General features: G+C 39.2%; 1 protein-coding gene across 2 annotated transcripts in view; it reads right to left on the bottom strand.

The window, feature by feature from the left end:
- Positions 1–254: 254 nt before the first annotated feature.
- Positions 255–16642, bottom strand: part of PSMA8 (proteasome 20S subunit alpha 8) — a 56611-nt gene continuing 40223 nt past the window's right edge. For both annotated transcript variants that reach the window (XM_050767152.1, XM_050767151.1), the window contains exons 5-7: positions 14797–14916; positions 14617–14679; positions 255–758 (exon numbers count right to left, since the gene is read on the bottom strand). In XM_050767152.1, coding sequence (XP_050623109.1) covers positions 666–758; positions 14617–14679; positions 14797–14916 — 276 coding nt within the window. In that variant the 3' untranslated portion in view covers positions 255–665. The remainder of the gene's footprint in view (positions 759–14616; positions 14680–14796; positions 14917–16642) is intronic.

The raw sequence follows: 16642 nt of genomic DNA on the forward strand, positions 1-16642 counted from the left end.
TTACATGTATTAATTTATTTCCTTATTTTCATGTAGCATCCTGTTAAGATGCCCTTAGAAGCTCTTCTCATACTTTAATTGCATGTTTGAATTCGGCCTACATTTGTTCCATGAACAAAACAGTATATTGCAACTTGTAAAATGAAAAAGGTAAAATAAAAATAATGAAATATTGTAAAATGAAGAAGGCTCTGACAAAATTTTAAGAACTCATCAGTTCTTAAATAAGGATGCTTTTGTCATTCTTTGAGAAATGCAACTCCATATTATATTTAGTTTATTTGGAATAGCTATGTCCTTAACTGATAGTCAATACTCAAACATCACCAAATTATTAAATTTTTTAATTAAAAATTTTTAAAAATTATATTTGCATATATGAAGATAAGTAAGACACTGGACAAATTATAGAGTCTCAGGCTTATGTGGAATTATGACTTCTCTCAACAATTACTGAAATTCCCTTTCAAAGCAAATCTTCACATAAACCTATGTTTGACTATGTAGTAGAATGAAGACAGCCACCGATCTGGCATTTTCAAAACATCACACGAGTACTACATGTAATGCTTCAAAGTAACTGTTTTCCTCTAAAATTTCACTAAACAACCTCAGGCAGTAAAATAAAACAAAACATTAAGAGTTCCCAGTGGTCATCCTAAGAATTAGACAGATTTCTTTGATTTTTTCTTCTCTGCTTCTTCCTTTTCCTTTTCTATTTCAGTTACGTATAATTCAACTTCTTTTGCACTAAACATCTGAAAAGAGAAAAAAATTTAAAGATCAAATGTCAATTATACAAATAATATCTAAATATTTACAATATGAAGAATTCCAATATTTAATAAATTTATATTTTCTATGTATAACTTTATATTTTGTAACTTCAAATATACAATGAAGCATTTTAAAAGTCTAAGAGCAATAACAATTATGGGCAAAGCCAGATCTCTGACATTTCTACTATCACTGTGCTAAAAAAGAAAGTGGGGCAAAAAGCGATACTGCATTATATTCCTATATGTGCATGTAGCTCCAAAAACATTTTAATGCGAGGCTTAATTTTATTCATGAACAAAGACTCATTTAACTCTCCAAACCGCACCCTACTGTGTGATTCTCTGATAGGGTTTAATGATTTGATCAGTTTATAGAATAGCCAAATGAGATGGGAAAAGATAATTTACGCTACTTTATGTCCTGTAAGTAGAAAGCAAAAAAGGTTTTATTTTTGTAAGAATTTGCAGTGTAGTTTGATTTTCTGTTGTACTGTTCACAAGTAGATCCAAGGTTACATGCTTGTGGCTATAAGACAGCAATTATTGGCCAGGCCTGGTGGCTTATGCCTGTAATCCCAGCACTTTGGGAGGCCAAGTTGGGTGGATCACTTGAGGTCAGGGGTTCGACACCAGGTTGCCAATATCTTTTTTTTTTTTTTTTTTTTTTTTTGAGACGGAGTCTCGCTGTGTCGCCCAGGCTGGAGTGCAGTGGCCGGATCTCAGCTCACTGCAAGCTCTGCCTCCCGGGTTTTTACGCCATTCTCCTGCCTCAGCCTCCCGAGTAGCAGGGACTACAGGCGCCCGTCACCTCGCCCGGCTAGTTTTTTGTATTTTTTAGTAGAGACGGGATTTCACCGTGTTAGCCAGGATGGTCTCGAACTCCTGACCTCGTGATCCGCCTGTCTCGGCCTCCCAAAGTGCTGGGATTACAGGCTTGAGCCACCGCGCCCGGCCAGGTTGCCAATTTCTTTGTCTTTTTTTTTTTCAGACAGGGTCTCTCCCTGTCGCCCAGGCTGGACTGCAGTGATGTGATTGCAACCTCTGCCTGTCGGGTTCAAGCGATTCTCCCACCTCAGTCTCCTGAGTAGCTGGGACTACAGGTGTGTGTCACCACTCTTGGCTAATTTTTGTATTTTTAGTAGATAGATTTGCATTTTCAGTACAGACGGGGTTTTGCCATGTTGACCAGGCTGGTCTTGAACTCCTGACCTCAAATGATCTGCCCGCCTCAGCCTCCCAAAGTGCTGGGATTATAGGCCTGAGCCACCACGCCTGGCCAAGACAGCAATTATTAACTTCAGTGAATACAAAAATCTAAATGTAATGATCTTAATACCAAAAAGAGGTATCTATTAAATTGATAAATGATCAACTTCATGGAAAGGCAAGTTTTCAAAGATGTTGGAGATGTGAAGGATTTTAGTAATTAGTCCATCACTAGAATTTATATATAAGAAAATGTAGATTCACAAAGCTGAATTATATTTGACCAAAGATTAAAGAAGGATTAAAGATTAGGTCTCTGATTCTTATTTCAACTCCAGAACTCTTTCCATTTCACCTATAAAGATGTGTGTCAGAAAATCTGTATTTGTCAATAATCTACATAAAATATGTTAATTGAACGTTTTATGAAATGAACGTTTATGAAATGAATTTACCCATCAAGCAATTACTGGGAGTTCCATGGGTTCTGAAAGTAAAGTGGAAGAATATAATTCTTACCTGCTATTAAGGAGTTCACAGTTTAGTGGAAAAAAACTGGCATATAAATAGATCATTACAATAAAAACCTGAATAAAGTGGTGTGGCATTACTTGGGGAAGAAATCATTTCCTCCTTTGAAAAAGCATCTTTCATTTTATTTTTCCTTTTTGAGACAGGGTCTTGCTCTGTTGCCTGATGCTGAAGTACAGCGGCATGATCACAGCTCACTGCAACCTCTGCCGCCCGGGCTCAAGCGATCCTACCGCCTCAGCAGCTGGAGTAGCTGGGGCTACAGGTGTGAACCACCACGCCTGGCTAACTTTTGTATTTTTCATAGAGACAGGGTTTCGCCATGTTGCCCAGGCTGGTCTCAAACTCCTGGGCTCAATCAATTTGCCTGTCTCGGCCTCCCAAAGTGCTGGGATTACAGGCACGAGCCACTGCACCTAGCCTGAAAAAGCCTTTTCAAAAAATTATTTTTCATTTTTTGAGTATATAGTAGGTATATATATTATGGGGTACATGAGATATTTTGATACAGGCATGCGATGCATAATAACCACATCATGGAGAATGGGGTATCTATCCCCTCAAGCATTTATCCTTTGTGTTACAAACAATCTGATTATACTCTTTTAGTTATCTTCAAATGTACAATTAAATTGTTATTGACTATAGTTACCCTGTTGTGCTATCAAATACTAGGTCTTATAAATTCTATTTTTTTGTACCTATTAACCATCCCCACCTGCCCCTGCCCCCCACTACCCTTTCCAGCCTCTAGTAACCATCCTTCTACTCTGTATCTCCATGAGTTCAATTGTTTTGATTTTTAGATTCCACAAATGAGTGAAAACATGCAATGTCTTTCTGTGCCTGCCTTATTTAACATAATGATCTCCACTTCCATCCATGTTATTGCAAATGACAGGATCTCATTATTTTTTTGTGGCAGAACAGTACTTCATTGTGTATAAGTACCACATTGTCTTCATACGTTCATCTGTTGATGGACCCTAAGGTTGCTTCCAAATCTTGGCTATTGTGAACAGTTCTGCAATTAGCATGGGAGTGCAGCTATTTCTTCAATATACCGATTTCCTTTCTTTTGGGTATATACCCAGTAGTGGATTGCTGGACCACATGGTACTTTTATTTTATGTTTTTTGAGGAATCTCCAAACTATTATTCTTCATAGTGGTTGTACTAATTTACATTCCCACCAACAGTGTATGAGGGATCCCTTTTCTCCACATCCTTGCCAGCATTTGCTATAGCTTGTCTATTAGATATAAGCCATTTTAACTGGGGTGAGATGATATTTTATTGTAGTTTTGATTTGCATTTCTCTGATGATCAATGATGTTTATCACCTTTTTTTTTTTTGGAGATGGGGTCTTGCTCTGTTGCCCAGGATGGAGTACAGTGACACAACTGTGGCTCACTGCAGCCTCGACCTCCCAGGTTCAAGTGATCCTCCCACCTCAGCGTCCCAAGTAGCTGGGAGCACAGGAGCACGCCACCACACCAGGCTAATTTTTAAATTATTATATTTATAGAGACAAGGTCTCATTGTGTTGTCCAGGCTGGTCTGAAACTCCTAGGCTCAAGGGATCCTCCCGCCTTGGCCTCCCAAAGTGCTGGGATTACAAGCAAGAGCTCAGCCCAAGGACCTTTTTATATGCCTGTTTGCCATTTGCATGTCTTCTTTTGAGAAAAGTCTATTCAAATCCTTTGCCCATTTTTTGATCAGATTATTGTTTTTTCTCTTATAGAGTTGTTTGAGCTCTTTATACATTCTGGTTATTAAAGCCTTGTCAGAGGGTAAATTTGCAAATATTTTCTCCCATTCTGTGGGCTATCACCTCACTTTGTTGATTGTTTGCTTTGCTGTGCAGAAGTTCTTTAACTTGATGTGATCCTATTTGTCCATTTTTGCTTTGGTTGCTTGTGTTTGTAGGGTACTACCCAAGAATTTTTTGCCCAGACCAATGTCCTGGGGATTTTCTCCAATGTTTTCTTGTAGTGGTTTTATAGATTGAGGTCACAGGCTTAAGTCTTTAATCCATTCTTATTTGATTTTTGTATATGGTGAGAGATAGGGGTCTAGTTTCATTCTTCTGCATATAGATATCCAGTTTTCCCAGCACCCTTTATTGAAGAGACTTTTTCCCAGTGTATGTTCTTAGCACCTCTGTCGAAAATGAGTTCACTATAGATACGTAGATTTGTTTCCGGGATCTCTATTTTGTTTAATTAATCTATGTGTCTGTCTTTATGCCAGAACCATGCTGTTCTGGATACCATAGCTCTGTAGCATAATTTGAAGTCAGGCAATATGATTTCTTCAGTTTTGTGCTTTTTGCTTAGGGCAGCTTTGAGCTTTGGCTCTTCTGGGTCTTTTGAGGTTCTATATAGATTTTATTTTATTTTTTATATTTCTGTGAAGAATATCATTGGTATTTTGGTAGGGATTGCATTGAATCTGTAGATTACTTTGGGTAGTATGGACATTTTAAAAACATTGATTCTTTCAATCCATGAACATGGAACACCTATTTTTTTTTTTTTGGTGTCCTTTCTTTTTTGATGTGTGTACTTATAGCTATAAACCTCCTTCTTAGTAATGGTTTCACTGTATTCCATATGTTTTGATACGTTAGGTTTTCATTGTCATTTGTTTCAAGAAAATGTTCAATTTTCTTCTTAATTTCTTCATTGACTCACTGGTCATTCAGGAGCATATTGTTTAATTTCCATGTATTTGTATAGTTTCCAAAATTCCTCTAGTTATTGATTTCTAGTTTTTTTTCCCCACTGTGGTCAGAGAAGATGCTTGATATTATTTCAATTTTTTAAATATTTTAAGGCTTATTTTGTGACCTAAATATGGTCTGTCCTTGAAAATGATCCATGTGCTGAGGAGAAGAATGCATATTCTGCAGCTGTTGGATGAAATGCTCTGTGAGTATCTATTAGATACATTTGGTCTACAGTGCGGTTTAAGGCTGATGTTTCTGTGCTGATTTTCTGTCTGGAAGATCTGTTCAATGCTGAAAATGGGGTGTTGAAGTCTCCAGCTATTATTGTATTGGAATGTATCTGTCTTTTTAGCTCTAATAATGTTTATATATCTAGGTTCTACAGTGTTGGGTGCACATATATTTAAGACTGTTATATCTTCTTGCTGAACTGACCCCTTTATCATTATATAGTGACCTTCTTTGTCTCTTCTTATAGTTTTTGTCTTGAAATCTATTTTTTCTGATATAAGTATAGCGACTCTGACTCTTTTTTGGTTTCCATTGGCATGAAATATCTTTGTCCATCTCTTTATTTTCAGTCTATGGTTATCTTTATAGGTGAAGTATGTTTTTCATAGTCAACAGATCATTGGGTCTTTTTTTTTTTTTTTTAAATCCATTCAGTCGTTCTATATCTTTTGATTGGAGAGTTTAGTTCACTTACATTCAATGTTATTATTGATAAATAAGGACTTATCCTCCTGCCTCAGTCTCCCAAAATGCTGGCATTCCAGTGTGAGCCACTGCTCAGATCTCACTTTTTTTGAAGCAGCATCTTACTCTGTCGCCCAGGCCAGAGTGCAGTGGTGTGATCTCAGCTCACTGTGACCTCTGCCACCCTAGCTCAAGCGATTCTCCTGCCTCAGCTCCCTGAGTAGCTGGGACTACAGGTGCACACCACCACACCCAGCTAATTTTTTGTATTTTTAGTAGAGATGGGTTTTTACCACATTGGCCAGGCTAATCTCAAACTGCTGACCTCAGGTGATCTGCCTGCCTTGGCCTCCCAAAGTGGGATTACAGGCATGAACCACCCTGCCCAGCCTGGTCCATCTTTTCATGGAAGAATCCTGGCATCAAATGAGATAATGTTTAAAGTTCTACCTTTCTACTGATTCCTGGCCCCAAGTAGGTGTTTATATCCAACTTCCTAGGCTAGGGAAGACAAGTATCCTTCTCCAGGGCAGTTTAGTTCAAATGTTTACCTCTGGCTTTCAGTGTACTTTTCATTTTTGGTCCCTGGGGATTTTCTTTTAGTTCTTGCAGAAGCTCAGTTATGTCTTTAAAGAACTAGTTATATTTCATCTAGGATTGTCCTGGTGTTTTACAGCAGAAGAGTTTTTATATTACCTAATCCAGCATAATGCCAGAAACTGAAGTTGTAGAAGTCTACTTATATACCTTAAGTCAAACTATTTCCTGTCAAAGTGTTAAAATTTCAGCTCATAGTCAGTGATTTAAGAAGTACATTTGTAAAATTAAGAGATTTCATGTTTTTCATATTTAGTAAATACTATTTACTTCTTAGTAACTTAGATACAACTGGAATTGCCAAGGACAGGTCAGAGAATAACTAGGAAACCAGTCCACCGCTAAAATCAGCTTAAGAAGAAGGATCAAAAAATAAAGGTTTATACTACTCAGTACATTTCTTATATCTTATGTGTTTTTCTAATGTAATAATACAGTACTCATCATAACCATATGTGGAAAGGCTATTAATCCACAGATAAGAAAACACAAACAGAGAAGTAATTTGTTTATACTGGGAAATGGTAGAGCTAGAATTTGAACTAGGGTAGCTCTAGAGCCTCACTTTTTTTTTTTTTTTTTTGTGACAGAGTCTCACTGTGTTGCCCAGGCTGGAGTGCAGTGGCGTGATCTTGGCTCACTGCAACTTCTGCCTCCCAGGTTCAAGCGATTCTCCTGCCTCAGCCTCCCAAGTAGCTGGGACTACAGGTGCCCGCCAACACACTCAGCTAATTTGTGTGTGTGTGTGTGTATTTTTAGCAGAGATGGGGTTTCACTATGTTGGTCAGGCTGATCTTGAACTCCTGACCTCGAGATCCACCCACATTGGTCTCCCAAAGTGCTGGGCTTATAGGCATGAGCCACCATGCCCAGCCAGAGCTCCACTTTTGATCACTTCACTGAACTGTATCCCACACAAAGATTTATCAAAATTGAGAATGCAATAGGATTTATAATATTTTCATGTGGAGTCTATCAAAGTTATTCAAGATCCACAAATTAAAACTCTGTAAAGAAACATAATTGAGACGATTTCTATGTATGTTGAAATTTGGCAAAATTGGTTTAAAACCAGATGCAAGTCTATTTTAAAATAATTTTCAGTTAAGCAATTTCAGACTCTGAAGACATTGAAAAACTTCCTAGAGAATACATTATGGTTGATTACCCAAACATCCATTCTATACCATTGCTTAGCATTTAGCCAACCAGCAAACAGAATCTTCTGGAGACTGTTCTGAGGATGTCTTCAGTCTTCCAATCAGATTAAAGGCAGGGACTTACATTCCAAAGTTAGGGAAGTTCTCCCTCTCCCATAAGAGATTAACAGGAAAATAAATCATTCTGATTGCCTCTGGTGGTCATGAGAGGAATCAACCTTAGTAGAACAAACTAACTTTAGGATGAAGCCAATATTGAAAATTGCAGAGTGGAGGGACAGGACAAATCTAGATCCAAGAGGACATCATCGTGTTGTTAAACACACTATGTCTGGAGCAGGTGTATACTTTCATCTGTGAAATAAAACGATTTCTTGTTGTTTAAGTCACTATGAGTTGGAGTTTTTTTGTTTTGTTTTAACTTGTAGACAAAAGCGTTTGTTCTAACACATTAACCTCTGCTTACTTTAATTTGTCCTCAGGTCAATGGGAACTAATTTTTTTCCAATGAGAATTTTCAATTTTCAGTAGAAACTATTTTCAAATGTCTGCCTAAAACAACTTTTTTTTTTTTTTTTTTTTTTTTTGAGACAGAGTCTGGCTCTGCCGCCCAGGCTGGAGTGCAGTGGCCGGATCTCAGCTCACTGCAAGCTCCGCCTCCCGGGTTCACGCCATTCTCCTGCCTCAGCCTCCCGAGTAGTTGGGACTACAGGCGCCCGCCACCGCGCCCGGCTAGTTTTTTGTATTTTTTAGCAGAGACGGGGTTTCACCGTGTTAGCCAGGATGGTCTCGATCTCCTGACCTCATGATCCGCCCGTCTCGGCCTCCCAAAGTGCTGGGATTACAGGCTTGAGCCACCGCGCCCGGCCAACTTTTTTTTATTTATTTATTTATTTTTATTTAGATGGAGTTTTGCTCTTGTTGCCCAGGCCGGAGTGCAATGGCACGATCTCGGCTCACTGCAATATCTGTCTCCTGGTTCAAGCAATTCTCTTGCCTCAGCCTCCTGAATAGCTGAAATTACAGGCACCCACGACCACGCCCGGCTAATGTCTAGTATCTTTAGTAGAGATAGGGTTTTACCATGATGGCCAGGCTGGTCTCGAACTCCTGACCTCAGGTGATCCACCCGCCTCGGACCCCCAAAGTACTGGGATTACAGGCATGAGCCACTGTGCCCGGCCGCCAAAAACAACTTCTAACAGATTTTCGAAAACCAGGTGAGAAGGAATAGAGGAAGGAGAAAGTGCTTAATATTACTACTGACAAACTCACTTCTCTTCATATTTTGGTGGCCTAAGATTACAGTGAAAGGTAAATTTTTTGTTTAATAGTTGTAGAAAATGACAAGCTTTACATAACATTCTTTACATTCTTTAAAAATTTTTAATCTAAGGTAAAAAGACACAGTAGCTGCTTTAAGCCAGAATGAATGACTAAAACTGACTACACATTGATATTCTCTGTTTATGAATACACATACAGGCATACCTTGGAAAAATTGTGGGTTTGGTTCGGGACCACAGCAGTAAGGCAAATATTGAGTCACATGAATGTTTTGGTTTCCCAGTGCATATTAAAGTTATGTTTACACTATACCGTAGTCTATTAAGTGTGCAATAGCATTATGTCCAAAAAAATCAACATATCTTAATTTAAAAATACTTTATTGCTAAAAAATGCTAACAATCATGTAAGGCTCCAGCAAGTAGTAATCTTTTCGCTGGTGGGGTCTTGTCTTGATGATGATGGTGCTGACTCATCAAGGTAGTTAGTGGTTGCTGAAGGTTGAAGTGGCTGTGGCAATTTCCTAAAATAAGACAACAATGAAGTTTGCCACATCGATAGACTCTTCCTTTCACAAAAAATTTCTTTGTAGCATGAGATGCTGTTTGACAGCATTTTACTCACAACTGAACTTTTCAAAACTGGAGTCAGTCTTCTCAAACCAAGTCACTGCTTTAGCAACTGAGTTTATATAATACTCTAAATTTTTTGTTGTTATTTCAACAATGTTTATAGCATCATAACCAGGAGTAGATTTCATCCAAGAAACCACATTCTTTTCTCATCTTTAAGAAGCAACTTATCATCTGTTTTATCACGAGATTGCACCAATTCAGTTGCATATTCAGGCTCCACTTCTAATTTTAGTTCTCTAGCTATTTGTACCACATCTGCAGTGACTTCCTCCACTAAAGTCTTGAACTCCTGAAAGTCATCCATAAGGGTTGGAATCAACTTATTCTAAACTCCTGTTAATGTTGATATTTTTGTTTTTTTAATTTTTTTTTTTGGTTTGTTTTAGTTTTTTTTTTTTTTTTTTTTTTTTTTTTTTTTTTTTTTTTTTTTTTTTTTTTTTTTTTTTTGAGACGGAGTCTTGCTCTGTTGCCCAGGCTGGAGTGCAGTGGCCGCATCTCAGCTCACTGCAAGCTCCGCCTCCCGGGTCTACGCCATTCTCCTGCCTCAGCCTCCCGAGTAGCTGGGACTACAGGCGCCCGCCACCTCACCCGGCTAGTTTTTTGTATTTTTTAGTAGAGACGGGGTTTCACCGTATTAGCCAGGCTGGTCTCGATCTCCTGACCTCGTGATCCGCCCGTCTCGGCCTCCCAAAGTGCTGGGATTACAGGCTTGAGCCACCGCGCCCGGCCTGTTTTGGTTTTTTTTTTCTTGCTCTGTCACCCAGGCTGGAGTACAATGGTACAATCTTGGCTCACTGCAAACTCTGCCTCCAGGGTTCAAGCGATTATCCTGCCTTAGCCTCCTGAGTAGCTGAGATTACAGATGCCCACTACCATGACTGGCTAATTTTTGTATTTCTAGTAGAGATAGGGTTTCACCATGTTGGTCAGACTGGTCTTGAACTCCTGACCTCAAGCAATCCACCCACCTCAGTCTCCCAAAGTGCTGGGATTACAGGCATGAGCCACTGTGCCGGGACTTTTTTTGTTGTTGTTGTTTTGAGACAGAGTCTCACTCTGTCAGCCAGGCTGAAGTGCAGTGGCACGATCTTGGCTCACTGCAACCACCACCTCCTGAGTTCAAGCAGTTCTCCTGCCTCAGTCTCCTGTGTAGCTGGGATTACAGATTCCCCCCACGACATAGCTAATTTTTGTATTTGTGGTAGAGACGAGGTTTCATCATGTTGGCCAGGCTGGTCTTGAACTCCTGATCTCAAGTGATCTGCCCGCCTCAGCCTCCCAAAGTGCTGGGATTACAGGCATCAGCTACTGTGCCCAGCCAATGTTGGTAGAGACACAGTCTAACTATGTTGCCTGGGCTGATCTCAAACCTCTAGCCTCTAGCAATCCTTCTGCCTTGGCCTCCCAAAGTGTTGAGATTACACGTGTGAGCCACTATGCCTGGCCATATTCCTTAAATAATAAGACTTGAAAGTCAAAATTATTCCTTGATCCACATGCTGCAGAAAGGATGTGTTTGTAGGCACTAAAACATTAATTTCCTTGTACATGTTCATCAGAGCTACTGGGTGACTAGCTGGACTGTGAATAAGCAGTAACATTTTGAAAGGAATCTTTTTTTTTGAGTGTTAGGTCTCAATAGTGGGCTTAAAATATTCAGTATACTATGCTGTAAATAGATGTGCTGCCGTCCATTGATTGTAAATGAGCACTGGCTTCCACTTAAAGTTACCAGCTGCATTATCCCTTAACAAGACAGTCTGTCCCGTGAAGCCAGGCAGTGAGGTGATTTCTCCTCTCTAGCTATCAAAGATGGTGTCTTCTTCCGGCAGAAAGGTGTTTCATCTACACTGAAAATCTGTTGTTTAGTATAACCACCTTCACTGAAGATAAATGTCTTAGCTAGATCTTCTGGATAACTTGCTGTAGCTTCTCCATCAGTACTTGCTGCTTCACCTTGCACCTTTATGTTATGAAGGTGGCTTCTTTCATTAAACCTCATGAACCAGCCTCTGTTAGCTCCAACCTACCAACCTCTGTTAGCTCCAACCTTTTCTTCTGCAGCTTCCTCACCCCTCTCAGCTTTGAGAGAATTGAAGAAAGTTAGGACTTTGCTCTGGATTAGGCTTTGGCTTAGAGAAATGTTGCGGCTGGTCTGATCTTCAGCCAGGCCACTAAAACCTCCATATCAGTAACAAGGCTGGTTTGTTTTTTTTTTAAGATGGAGTCTCACTCTGTTGCCCAGGCTGGAGTGCAGTGGTGCTATCTCAGCTCACTGCAACCTCTGCCTCCCAGGTTCAAGCGATTCTTCTGCCTCAGCCTGCAGAGTAGCTGGGATTACAGGTGCGTGCCACTACACATGGTTAAATTTTGTATTTTTAGTAGAGACAGGTTTTGCCATGTTGGCGAGGTGCGTGCCACCACGCCTGGCCTGGTTGTTTCAGTTTCTTATCATTCATGTGTTCACTTGCAGTAGCACTTTAAATTTTCTTTAAGTACTTTTAATTTTCTTAAGTACTTTTCATTTGCATTCACAATTTGAATAACTTGCACAAGAGGCCTAGTTTTCTACCTGTCTTGGCTTTCGAAATGCCTTCCTCACTAAGCTTAACAAGTCTAGTTTTTTAATTTAAAACTCATATGACAGACATGAGACTCTTCCTTTCACTTGAACACTTAGAGGCCCTTATAGGGTTATTAACTGGTCTATTTTCAACATTGTTATGCCTCAGTTAATAGGAGGGCTGAGGAGAGGGAGAGACACGGGTAAATGGCTGGTCAGTGGAGCAGTCAGAACACATGCAGCATTTATTCATTAAGCTCACTCACTGTTTTACATGGGTGCAGTTCATGGTACCCCAAAACAATTAGCACAGTAATATCAAAGATCACTGATCATGGATCACCATTATATAAAAATTACATTGTTACTATATTATACATATAATAGTAATAATTAAAAAGTCTGAAATATTCTGAGAATTACCAAAAACATGACAGAGACAAAAAGTAAGCACACGCTGTTAGACAAATGGCATTGATAGACTTGTTCAACACAGGGTTGCCACAAACCTCCAATCTGTAAAACACCATTTAATGAGCACCTACTATAAAGGATACTACTATCTCACACCATTTCATTTACTTATGACAACAGCCCTTTGATGAAGTTATCATTAGACTCATGTTATAGGGAAGAAAACTGAAAGCTGAAGATCAGAGCAACTTGCTCAAGGTCATATTGTTTAACAAATGTATCTGCTGGAACTTAATCCTAGTCTACCAACTCCAAAGCATGTGTTCTGTTCCCTACACAGCCTATCCTAAAGTATCATGTGGAAGACAGTATAACGCTGCTGTCAGTAAGCATACCATTCTACCACTGATAAGCAAAAATACGTGTATAACTCTGTGTGTGTGTGTATGTCTATGTGTACACGCACAGGTATATTATGGAGCGGAACAGGCAAACTCTGGCCTCAGTGGTTTCTGTACCCCTATGGTGTTGCTGCATTGTCCCTGGGCTCTTAGCAGCACAGGTGACAAAAACCTGGATAAAACCCATTTCCACACTCTGTGCTCAGCACCCTGTGATTTATGTGGGGCTCTGCAGGGGCATGCTCCACCATCCTATCCCCATTTCTCTTATTTATTGAAACTTTGTTGCTGTCTTATCCTCATATCCCATCTGTTAGCTGAATAATAAAAGGTAGGAAATTGATGTCAAAGCAACCATGATGACAAAAACAAAAACAGAAACAGACAAAAAACTCACTGCTCCAGATGGTACTAATTTTAATACTACTTGAAATATTTTCCTTAAAACCAAAGCAAAGATACATGTAAAACAAATCTTTAAAAAAAAATTTTTTTTGAGATGGAATCTTGGTCTGTTGCCCAGATCACTGGCATAATCTCGGCTCACTGCAACTTCTGCCTTCTGGGTTCAAGTGATTTTCCTGCCTCAGCCTCCCAAGCAGCTGGGATTACAGGCGTCTGTCACCACACCCAGCTAATTTTTTTGTATTTTTAGTAGAAACGGGGTTTCACCGTGTTTGTCAGGTTAGTTTTGAACTCCTGACCTCACGTGATCCATCCACCTCAGCCTCCCAAAGTACTGGGATTACAGGTGTGAGCCACCGCGTCCGGCAACAATCTTTTTTTTAAATTTAATTATTATTATTATTATTTTTTTCTATAGAGATGGGGGTCTTGTTATGTTGCCAAGGCTGGTCTTGAACTCCTGACTTCACGTGATCCTCCCACCTCAGTCTCCCAAGTAGCTGGGATTACAGGCATACACTGCCATGTTGGAGTATAAAACAATCCTTTAAGTACATTTCTAATATAGTTTCCCAAATTTTGAATGCTTTTGTACAATCTCAGCTAAAGAGAGCTAGTTGGCAAACTATATTGCATGGTTGGTTCTACCTAATGAACAATAGTGAACTACATTTCAAATGCTCTTTAGCCAGTGGGTCCTCTATCACAATATCCTGAATATTTTATTTTGTAGTCCAGCAGTTTTCACCCACAATGGCTGACAGACATTATATATACAATAACATTAGACTTGGCACAAAGAAATATGGAAAGGTTATCATGCTAGGTATTAAACTTTAAGTCTCACAAGACGCTCAAGGCACTTTCAAATGTAAAGTAATGGGAATACATAAAAATCAGTAGACAGGACGAGTGCGGTGGCTCACACTTGTAATCCCAGCACTTTGGGAGGCCAAGGCGTGCTGATCACTTGATTCTAGGAGTTAGAGACCGGCCTGGGCAACATGGTGAAACCCTGTCTCTATTAAAAAAAAAAAACACAGAAAAAACAAACAAACAAAAAACCAGTAGACAGTCAGAAATGAGTGGAGGTTATTTGACATTAATGAAGGACAACATTATATCGGAAGCCTAGAGGCCAACAACCTTTTAACTTTTGTCAAAATACTTTATACTACAGATACTTTTTCCTCTTTGGTTAATGACTTACCTTCAAAGGTTGATTTCTTCTTATTATAGCAAGTTCAATGTTTTTTCCACCAGACTGTACAACCTAATGTAGAACAAGTATGCTATTAGAATTATTTCAGCAAATTTTGTGTTTAATAAACAAAAATGGATGAGAAAAAAAATTCATGATTTCCTGAATATGCTTTATTAGATCACTTACTTCTAGCAAAGCTTTTATTGCTAACTTGATAGCTTCATTGTCACTTGCTATGGCATCTTCTGTGTAATTCTTTTCTAGAAATTCTCGAACAGTTTTAGCACTTCGGCCTATTGCATTTGCCTTGAAAAACAAAAGTTAATTTATAAATATCATTGCAGTATGAATGAAGTTATGGTTACTAAATTTAGAGGTTTAGAGTTTACTCCAGTATACCTTAATAAAATTACCAAATGAAAATTATAGATCTGAAAACGTAGCAAACATTTCAGTAGCTCATTTGGTTGCTATCAGAATAGTCTGTAATGGTGGCATGGTTTTTATTTTCCTTTTTTTTGTTTGTTTTAGAGATGGGATCTCACTCTGTTGCCCAGGCTGGAGTGCAGTAGTGGCATAATTATAGCTCACTGCAGCTTTGATCTTCTGGGCTGAAGTGATTTTCCTACCTGAACCTCCTGAGCAGCTGGGACTACAGGTATGCGTCACCACATTCAGCTGATTATTTTTTTGGTAGTCTTGCTATGTTGCCCAGGCTGTTCTCAAACTCCTGGCCTCAAGTGAGCCTCCTGTCTCAGCCTCCCAAAGTGTTGGGATTACAGGCGTGAGCCACAATATCTGGCCAACCTTTTCTTTTAAATATACTAATGCTTTGTCCTGGCTAATGCTTTCTATCAGTATAATGTCTCCCAAATCCTTGATAACCAGATTATTTTATTTACATATTTTTTGAAACAGGGTCTCACTTTGTGGCCCAGGCTGGAGTACAGTGGTATGATCACTGCTCACTGTAGCCTTGGCCTTCTGGGCTCAAGGTATCTTCCTACCTCAGACTCTCAAGTAGCTGGGACTATTGGTATGTGGCACCACACTTGGCTAATTTAAAAAAGAATTTTTTTTAGAGACAGGGTCTCGCTATGTTGCCCAGGCTGGTCTCAAACTCCTGGACTCATGTGATCTTCCCAGTTTGGCCTCCCAAAGTGCTGGGATTACAGGCATGAGCCACTGTGCCTGGCTCAGAAAGGATTTTAAAAAGTAGAAACTTGAAAAGATGTGGAGAGGCAAGGAGCTATAACTTTACAACATGGTACAAAAAGAAGAAAGCAAAGAGAGGGGAAAAAACGACATCAACACGAAGAAAGCTTTTTCCCTAAGTTGGCTGAGCATCATTTTTGTAGATTTTAGAATAAGTATAGTGGTAACCTAATTGATTCATTATCTTCTTTGACTCTTAAGCAAGAAGGGCGTCTATTCTATTCCTCTTTTCTTTGGTCTTTACACATTTTCATCAGATGAAGGAAAAATGCAAATGGATTTTCCTGGCTGCATGGCCATAGGTAGAAGGCTGCATATTGTTTTAATTCAGCCTAAATATCCAGATTAGTACTCGTGATGATGATAATGATGATAATAAGATTTTAATTTTATATTAACAGAACACTTATGTGTCAGGCACTTTACATGGATTATCTCATTTAACCATCACGAAAATGATTAAATAGGTACTGTTACTAACCCCAATTCTTGGATGTAGAAATGGAGGCTTCGAAAGGTTTAAATATGGTTTCTCAGTATCAGCACTGTTCACATTTTGGGCCAGTTAATTCTGTTGTGAGGGCTGTCCTGTGTACTGTGGGATTTTTAGCTGGCTCCACAAACTAAATGCCAGCAGCAACTCCCACCCCAGTTGTGACAACCAAACATATCTCTTGTCAAAGACATTGTCAAATGTCTCTTAGGTGGGACAAAATCAGCTGTTTGTGAATTACTGACTCAAGTAATCTTGACTAAGATCATACAGAGAGTAAGCAGAAGAGCTAAGCTTTGAAACTGTGGTCTGAATCAACAAGCC

Source organism: Macaca thibetana, chromosome 18, assembly GCF_024542745.1.
Source record: "Macaca thibetana thibetana isolate TM-01 chromosome 18, ASM2454274v1, whole genome shotgun sequence".
Taxonomy (NCBI): Eukaryota; Metazoa; Chordata; class Mammalia; order Primates; family Cercopithecidae; genus Macaca; species Macaca thibetana.